Source organism: Adiantum capillus-veneris, chromosome 12 (assembly GCF_014529385.1).
Source record: "Adiantum capillus-veneris isolate H3 chromosome 12, ASM1452938v2, whole genome shotgun sequence".
NCBI classification, from domain to species: Eukaryota; Viridiplantae; Streptophyta; class Polypodiopsida; order Polypodiales; family Pteridaceae; genus Adiantum; species Adiantum capillus-veneris.
Window position 1 is genome coordinate 107,417,097 of NC_140942.1, and position 8,851 is coordinate 107,425,947.

Sequence of the window (8,851 nt, forward strand, 5' to 3'; positions counted from 1 at the left end):
TGCCCTGCATAGAGAGGAGCATGGGATTCATACATGACTTTCTCACGAAGGGAGTGGGTAACACAAAGCCAATTGCCATGGAGAAAATAACTATCCTGCAAAGTGAATGGTTCTTCTTTCTTCCCCAATGCAAGAGTTGACGATATGTCTCTAAAGTCGGGGTCAGTAGCATACTCTTCTATCATAGAAGATAGATCATTGTTAGTTGCTATGGACACTGCATGAAAGTGCATCGGCGACTTGATTGTGCTTACCAGCAATGTGAGCAATATGAAAATAAAATTGCGAAAGAAAATTTGCCCACTTCTTTTGTTTGTCGGAAAGTTTGGTTTGTGTCATGAAGTACTTGAGGTTTTGGTGATCCGTTCGTAAAAGAAATAAAGTCTCCAATAGATAGTGCTTCCATGTGTTTAGGGCATGTAAAAGTCTTTTTCGTATATGCCCAAGACTCGTATATCGACATTGAGCCTTTGGCTCTCATATGCTATGGCATGCCCTTCTTGAAGTTGAACAAAGGAATTCCCCACGGAGATGTTTGTGCTACAAGCGCAATAAGTTCACATTAAGCTTGGAGGCGGGACAACGGGCAAGCTGTTAAAGAGATGTTGCACAGAGCATACACAAGAACTACAGCACGCCAAGTATGATGAAAATGAAAAAGACATGGAAGTTGGTGCAGTGGTATGATCTATGCTTCATGACTTAAAGGACGTGTGGTTTCACCACCTTCAACTCTCATCAGGAAATGCACATCTATGTGTTCAACTAGCCATAGACCTTGATTCATATAATCGCCACTTTCAGACAGGAGGGATTGATGTCCACAAGAACTGAGCAATGACCTTCATTTTGCAAAACCATTGTTATCAGAAACTAAAACTGTGTAGAATGGCTTCTTCCCTGGAATCATAAACTTAAGAAATGACACGAAGCAAACCAAATCGTTGCGACCTCAATTGATATCATCGCAGCAATCAGACAGGAAGGGATCGAGTTAGTGTCCACAAGAAGTGAGCAATAAACAACGTTACATTAAACCCATTATTATCAGAAACTAAAACTGTATAGAACTGCTTCTTCGATGGAATTATAAACGGATGTAATGACATCAAGACAAGATTCAACAAGCTACTTAGTTTACCCATAGGTTTCAGAATAACTTTCTGAATCAAGGCTTCAGAAAAATTTTCTGAATCAAGGGAGAATCCTAAAAGTACATTACATAGGCTATGGAGGTAGAGGCCATTGGATGATTTGGTACAGCATATGCAATGTACAGAAAAGTGAAATAATTTTCTGACTACAAAGTGGAACCTAGTAGATTCACAAGAAACCAAAAAATTGGGTGAGTTGTTTGTGAAAAAATTGTGATCATGGAGTATACTTGTTGCAAGAAATCTCATTGCCATGGCAGGGCTCCATTGTCAAGGGGCAAAATGAAAATGAGACGCAGTGTGGTCATGTCTTCGCTGCATCTTCTTTCTCAGCAAAGAGAGTAGAAACTGTCGAGTATCAGCCCATTGAGGAAACTGTTCACCCAGGCAGCACCCACAAGGACCTCCGGGGCAATGAGTAGCAGCCTTGTAAAGACGATGCTTTGGAGAATTACAAAAGATTGGGGTGGCATAGCTCTGTTGCTTTCATCTGCCAAATGGATCTTATCCTTTGGTAGAAAATTGGTAAACCGATAGCAAATTCTCGCACATGATTCGAAGGAAGCCTTTCTGTATATTCCGTGCTATCTATAAACCACAAAACGGTCATAGACCTGACATCGATGTTGACTGTCTGCCGTTTCTCCTCCCTTATATGGCCACACTTCGACATTCGTCGCCATTCCGACTGTATCAGACTACACCCCTGATAGCTCATCAGTAAAACCTCATGCAATCCTGTAGAAGACTCTCAAAGAATTCCTCCAGAAACCTGTCAAGTAACAGGAGGAAATATACCATTCATGAAATGCTTGAACCTCTTGGAGTATAGTGCTGGATCAACAGCTGATATGGAGAATGAATCAAACTGTAAAGACTTGTATGCATGCTCCAATCTCTTTCCCATGTCATACTCTTGAAGAATGTCTATAATCCCAAAATATAGTACAACATCATATACTTCCTCGAAGTCAAGATCATCCTTGCCATTGCCAACAAGACGGCAAGCCCTCGCAGGCATATTGCACCCCACTTGTATGCACCTGCAAAAAATACGAATAAAAGAAGAAAAGTTTAGCAGGAAGCCTATTATCTGCTTGGACCAAGAACAAAAACCTTATGAGTGTATAGATGGCTTAACAAGCGCCTACCTTTCTGTTTGAGGGGAGGAAAAGTCTGACAAAGCATCAGAGAGACCATCTGCAGCAAAACATACATTATTATGTCTCAACATATAACCAAAGATCATCCATGATGTCAAACAACAGAGAAATGGGTGACTATCTTAACTTGTAAGTTCAGCTGTGTTGGCTCATTCGTAATGAGCAAACATTACAGATACATTTTGACCTAAACATGCCCAAAACAATGCTTATGCCTATGCCTATTGACAGATTGTGAACTTAAGTTTCCAGAGGAGGCATGCATTATCATCACTAATTACAACATAAACTCGTGTCAGGTATGATCCGATATGTGACTAGAAGATAAAAGACTTTGACAATGTTGAGATGCCTACAGACAAATTCTTCCAACACAATATGCAAAGAGTTACGTACTTCTTGCCATTGTTTGCGGATCCATGATGTCTTGTAGCGGAGAGCCAAACATTGAGCCATGACTGTCCGAGAATGTCGAGGATGATACAGCATTCTTGAAGTGAAGACCTAGCAATAAGCTGTAGTCCATGATGTGTTCCGATTCGAGAAACTGGCAATCTCGGGAAATTTGACTGCAAGTTGGGAAAAGATCAGTACTTTCAGAAGCTGTAGCAAAGCAAAGTGACCATGTGTGTATGCAGTCTTACTCCAAGACGGCGCTTCTCCAAGATGGATCAAGCTGAAAAATTAGGTCTAAATCCAAATCCTTCAAAGTAGTCCCTTCATCAGCCTCATGTTTGCCAGTAAATCGACCTTGAGAGGATCCTTTAAGATCAAACCGCCTATGAATGCATGCTTCAGTCGATACCACATTTCCCATCACGATGAACCGTACCTATTCATTTTCTTGGAGGAAAATGTAAGACCTCAAAAAGCAAGTACACAAAGACGTTTAATTATAGAGCAGCAACAACCTACCTTCTGGCCGCCCGCAGGTTTAATCCTGTGAAGTCCAAAAAACCTTGTGAGTAGAGTGTTCCTGTGCATTCGTACATGATTGTAATATTTTGGAAGCATCTTTAGCAGTACCTGCATACAATGCATCAAGCCTATAAGAAACCATCAATCATTGTAGTTTAACATGCCAATTCAAGTGGAAAAGGCACAGATACATGCCTTGACTTCTGCTTTCCGAAGAGTCTTAATCATGAACCGCTCATCTTGAGAGAGGTAAAAGACACTGCCACTCTTTCCAGGAGACGACAGTTCCCTCAACCCAGCATTTCCACAGATCGATAGCATGTAGTCTGCAGCATCAATCTTGAAAGTTTCTCGAAGATACCTGTGGAGATAAATGAAAATTTGTCAGAAAATGGAAAAGTAGGTTTCTCTGCAACATTTGTTTGACCAACTATGATATAGCACAGATTGATATCACACCATTCCGAGATGCTTGCATACCAGATTTTCGCAAGCATGCGGACAGCAAGAACTCAAGGACACAGGAATAAGGAAGAGTCAAGAATTTTACGTGCAGATAAACATCGGCATTATGAGCACTGCCAATGTGCAAAGCTCCCCATTATGCAAGCACATTGGAAAGGTCGTACAAAAACCAAATCAAGTACCTGAAAACCATGGGGCAATAATCCTTCCATTTAAAGTCGCCTGAGTGGTGCGGAGGGGTGAGCTGAGAGCCTTCTCTTGGAAAGCAGACCTTCAACCTTGCCTTTGGACCGAAATCAGCTAGTAAAAGTTTCCTCTTCTTCTCTGGAGTGACCTTGCTCACAGAGTACCTGCAACAGAAGCACAAAAAGAATGAGCCACAAAAGGATATTCAGGTCCCATAATCACTTTAAATCGCACAGAAGACAATGATACAAACCTAATCCCTAGCTGCAAATTCAACATGAGATCATAGCTCCGATGACCTTTGTAAATGGTCTCTCCGAACCTTTTTCTTTCTCTCAGCTGCCAGCTACCTTCACCAGCACTCTCCTCCCAGAGTGGTATGTCATGTCGTTGTGACACACCCTCTTGAGCTTCTGGCACCCACCCAGGATGTGCCTCCGGACATGACTCAAAATCACAACCATCACAGCCACCAAGACTCCACAATCTTTCCATCACAAGGTCGCAATCTTCATAATCCTCTGCTGTGGGTACACAAGCATCAACAGATATATCGTCAAAAGGTGGTCCTTGGCATAATCTCCTGAGCTCCTGTGGCAAATGGGAGGGAGAGCATATCTTCTGACGGCAGGGACTTCGAATAGTAGCAGTCATATGGTCATGCATTGTTAATTCTTCTTGAGAGAGTGAGTGCACATAATGCAAGCGTTCAGTTTCTATATGCTTGCTTCCAGGGGGATAGAACCTGCCTTCCCCATGCTTAAGTCCCTTTCTCCATGTACCAAAGTATGTACTTCCATCTTCCCATGTGTAAACGCCTCTCCCATCAGCTAGTCCATTCAGCCACTGACCATCAAAAGTGTCACCGCTTGCCCATGCCAGAACACCTCGCCCCGACATTAACCCGCCCTTCCATCCTCCATAATACTCGCTGCCTTTGCTCCAAAAATAACACCCCTGCCCTTCAGGCAAATCCCACTTCCATGTACCTTCATACACATCGCCATTGGAATATCTTTTGCGTCCAAATCCATGCTTCCTGTTGAGAATCCAGTTTCCTTTATACACAGTCCCGTCTGTGCCTCTATATGTGCCCACACCATTCAAGTGACCACCCATGAACTCTCCTTCATAGCAAGACCCCGAGGGCCAATAGATTTTACCCCTGCCTGTGCCTTTGTCAAAACCCCTATCACCTTCATATGAGCAGCCATCAGGCCATTGGCATTTGAAGGGCTGATTTGCATACAAGAATTCCACACCATCGCTAGCACTTGAGAGCTGCTTCTTACTGCAAAGCGCTCCGGGCTCCTTCATATTTGAAGAGGAAAGCTTAGCTCCTAGAGATGGCACAATGAAGCTTCTTGCATCTTTCTGCATGTACATATTAGTAACCGCAAAATCAACATCATCAAATTCATCATCTTCTTCATCGTCGTCTGCATGTGCCACGGGACCAGACATGCAGAAAAGCCCAATTGGTGCTGCTTTACGGTTAGCAAAAGGTCCTTTTTTGGTCTGGCTTTGAAGCTCATCAAAAAAATTCCGCATGACTTCGACACACTGCAACACAGAGGGGGACTTATGGGGATCCAGGGCTTCTCTTTGCTTTTCCATCATCATTGCAAACCAGGTGTAATATACATTATAAAAGGTCACTCATGGAGGGTAAAAACCTTAATGTGCCTAAGCTGACTGGTCATCAAGGTGATGAAGGCCAGGTTAGGCTTGGGAAAAGGACCTGTCATTTCAAGTCTGAAACACATTAGAGGAGAGAGCAACTAGCAGATTGGTACCTCTCTCTCTCTCACACACACACATACACACGCACCAATATAAGGTAAAAAATAAACTTCAATAAGTCCGTGATAACTCAAAGCTGAGTAAATGAGGCTTAACAACACTAAACTGAAGACAGAAGGTACCTGAGAGTGCGATTCCAATAAGGCAGCACCAGACTCAAAGCACGGCGCGGCTCATTTCGATGAAACACACAAGACTATTCACTGGCCTTCGCAATGCAGGTAACGAGAGAAACAGAGGACAAAACGGAAGAGGAGGGGGAAAGCTGGGGAAGCCTTTTTTCTTTTTTCCGGTGTGGGGGGGGGGGGGGGGGGGGGAGGGGGGGGGTGCTGAGTGAAGATGTAGTGCTGGAGAAGTTTAGTGTATGTGTCATCAACAGACAAGCGCATTCAAGGGAAGGAATTTTTACTGTTGAACAAGATTGTGTGTGTGTGAGAGAAAGAGAGAATGTGGGGTGTGCGTGTGTGTGTGTTTTTGTGGGGTGCATCAGAACATGCACATTTGCAACTGATGGTGAACCGGTCTACGAATTGTCTCCAAACATGCCGAAGGATTGATTGGGGACCGAGGCAGAAGCGGGTAGATAAAGACTGCGGCCCACGGCGAGAGAAAGAGAGACTCTGTGAAGAGTGATCTCAGTGAGAGAGAGAGAGAGGATGGAGCTCTACAATGTGCGTGTTCAACTCTTTCGAGAGCGAAAGATTTTGTGAAAGAGAAAAAGGCAGCGCCAACTCCCCAAATGTGTGTGCGCGCGCGCGCGAGTGTGTTGTGTTAGAGAGAGAAATAGAGAGAGAGAGAGAGAGAGGACACAAGTGACAACCCCTCAAGTGTACCGTGCGAAGAACAGAGAGTAACTTCATGCAGAGATTCAGAGTGAGAGAGAGAGAGAGAGATGAGAATGCGTCAAAGTGATAGACTCCCCTAGAGAGGAGAGAGCGCCCGCGCCATGGCCCCTGGAGGCTGGGACCAGAGAGGAGATTGCGCAACGAGCCTAGAACAAGCCGCCCAAACTAGGGATGGGCATTGGGAAGAAGGAGTACGCAGAAATCGCCCAAAACGTGTGCGAAGAAAGAGAGGTCCACAGAGACAGGACCACAGCGTCGAAAACAAGAGAGAGAAGAAGCGGCAATCCCACAAGACCAGACACCTCACAAACGCGATCAAGAGACCAACACTCACTGATAGGGCCATTCTCTCTCTTCAAGAGAGAAGACTCAGAAGAGATAGCGAGAGAGGAGAATTACTAGCCTACGTACGCAGATAAAAAATGGAGGAAGAATTGGGGCGCGTTTACTTGGGTGATATGGCAGAGCTCAAAAGATAGATTTCTCCACTTGCACCGAGAAAAGCTCACATTCACACATACACATTCACTGTGCAGAGATCTAGCAGAGATGCAGAGAGAGAGAGAGAGAGTAGAGATTCACTCTTCAGCTGTAGAGAGATGGAGCAGACAGAGGAGAAGACAACATTGCATGCATGATCCTGTAGAGAAGCGTCAAAAAGAGAGAGAGAGAGAGAGAGAGAGTGGGTGTGTGTGTGTGAGAGAGAGAGAGAGTTATTTCTGTGTAGTTTTTGCGTGTATATACGGTAAGAAAGTTTTTATGGAAGGGGGTTTGTTGTCTCGAGGAAGAGAGAGAAGAGTAATAAACAAACTAAAGGCAGATTTGGTTCACGGATTGGGTCGCTGGTTCCTTTGATTGGAGAATCATCATATAAACCGTATGATTGCAATTTGCAGCACACAGAAAGCAAGAAAGAAGGAGAGAGAAACACATATTGGGGTTTTTTTTTTTGGTTTGGATGGGGGGGACGGTGGGGACTATGTGGCTTATGGTACACACAACAAGAAGAGAAAAAAAATTCTTAGTCGTCATAGGATTGATCCCGGGCAACCCACGACACTAAGTGACATAGGATGGGACGTGGGGGCGAGTAAGGGGATTGACGGTGAAGGACGATGGCGGGGATCTCGAGGCCGACAAGTCCACCCAAAATAATGGCGGCACTGTCGGGGGTTTGAATCTAAGACGTCGCCCCTCAGTGCATTTTGAAGCTTGGGCTAACCACTACGCCCGCCCGCGCACATTTGAAACCAAAGCCGTTTTACACAATGATATAAACGATAAACCTGGACAACCTAGAACTAAACCCGGATGGGGCCCTTGGTCGGATTTAGTTCTTGGCTGGGTTTAGTTTTAATAAGCCATCTATGGCCCATAACACCTTGACGGTCGCGCGTGGAGTTCTCGTCCATTGATCCCCTCACCCCCCCCTCTTAAATGATCCGTGTCATTTAGTCCTGAGGCCAAGCAACCCCAAACCGACGAGGCTTGAGACTTAAAATCACTAGACAGAGAGCATACAAACTCTTTATGGCTTATGGACACATAGAATAGTTGTGTTTAGTGTAGAGATTGATTGCAACCCAAGATTGAATGCAACCCAAGATATGTCTCCTATAAATTGAATGGACTAGATTGGGTGGCTCAACCAATTTTGTGTGCATATGTGTGTGCACGCTCATATGTGCAAACCTTCGCTAAGCAACTCTCTATGAAAGGGTACCCACATCAGAGTGAGGCTTCAAGAAAGGCTCTCTATCCGAAAACATGGGAAGTTGCCGCTCAAGCCTCTTCCTCCGCAAGCACCCAACACAAAGCACATGAACAAAATACCCTTGTAATTTGGGAGATCTTTGAGTCATGACTCGAGGAGGTCCCTCCATTGCCAAATTTTTCAAAATTTGTAGTCATTTACTCTACTTTGTCATTAATCATAGGCACCAAAAAAGCCTGCTTTTCTGACAACAAAACAGAGCTCCAGCTCCCAGGGGCCCAACCAAAAGGGCATAATAGCCTATGAATAATGAGGTTCTCCTTCACCTTCAAAAATCCAGCTAGCCTAGTTTGGACTTTGAAGTTGAAGTGATGAGAGGAAACATGGCTCTTTTAGTCAATGTTCCTAAAACATTTATTGCCTCGACGATAATCTCCTCATGATAGAAAGTGTAGCTGTTGGCCAATTTCCAAAACCACACTTTTGAAGCTGTGAGCCTGGCCTAGCCACGCCTATATCCCTCTACACACCCTCCCTAGGTCCACCCTCCATCACCCATGAATTATGGATAGAGTGATACACGCTCATGCCTTATAAGGCTAT

At 44.3% G+C, this 8,851-nt stretch overlaps 1 protein-coding gene across 2 annotated transcripts; it reads right to left on the reverse strand.

Moving 5' to 3' along the window:
* Positions 1-1,126: 1,126 nt before the first annotated feature.
* Positions 1,127-6,005, reverse strand: LOC147446287 (phosphatidylinositol 4-phosphate 5-kinase 1-like). Of its 2 annotated transcripts, XM_086525539.1 has the most exons (10): positions 5,812-6,005; positions 4,140-5,627; positions 3,883-4,050; positions 3,431-3,596; positions 3,233-3,343; positions 2,962-3,149; positions 2,714-2,886; positions 2,306-2,354; positions 1,953-2,197; positions 1,127-1,852 (listed from the first exon to the last, which is right to left on the reverse strand). In XM_086525539.1, exons 2-10 carry the CDS (start codon positions 5,507-5,509, stop codon positions 1,848-1,850), a joined length of 2,475 nt encoding a protein of 824 aa, XP_086381665.1. In that variant the 5' UTR covers positions 5,510-5,627; positions 5,812-6,005; the 3' UTR covers positions 1,127-1,847. The 2 variants fall into 2 exon arrangements, with proteins under 2 accessions (XP_086381665.1, XP_086381664.1); XM_086525538.1 differs by having other exon boundaries at positions 1,127-2,197; positions 5,812-6,004.
* Between the last annotated feature and the right edge of the window lie 2,846 nt (positions 6,006-8,851).

Coding starts and splice junctions, on each gene's coding strand:
- LOC147446287 (XM_086525538.1), bottom strand. CDS start 5,509: ATGATGATGGAAAAGCAAAGAGAAGCCCTGGATCCCCATAAGTCCCCC. Junction 2,355..2,713: donor TCCGCAAACAATGGCAAGAA/GTACGTAACTCT, acceptor GTTTTGCTGCAG/ATGGTCTCTCTGATGCTTTG. Junction 2,198..2,305: donor TCCTCCCCTCAAACAGAAAG/GTAGGCGCTTGT, acceptor TATTTTTTGCAG/GTGCATACAAGTGGGGTGCA.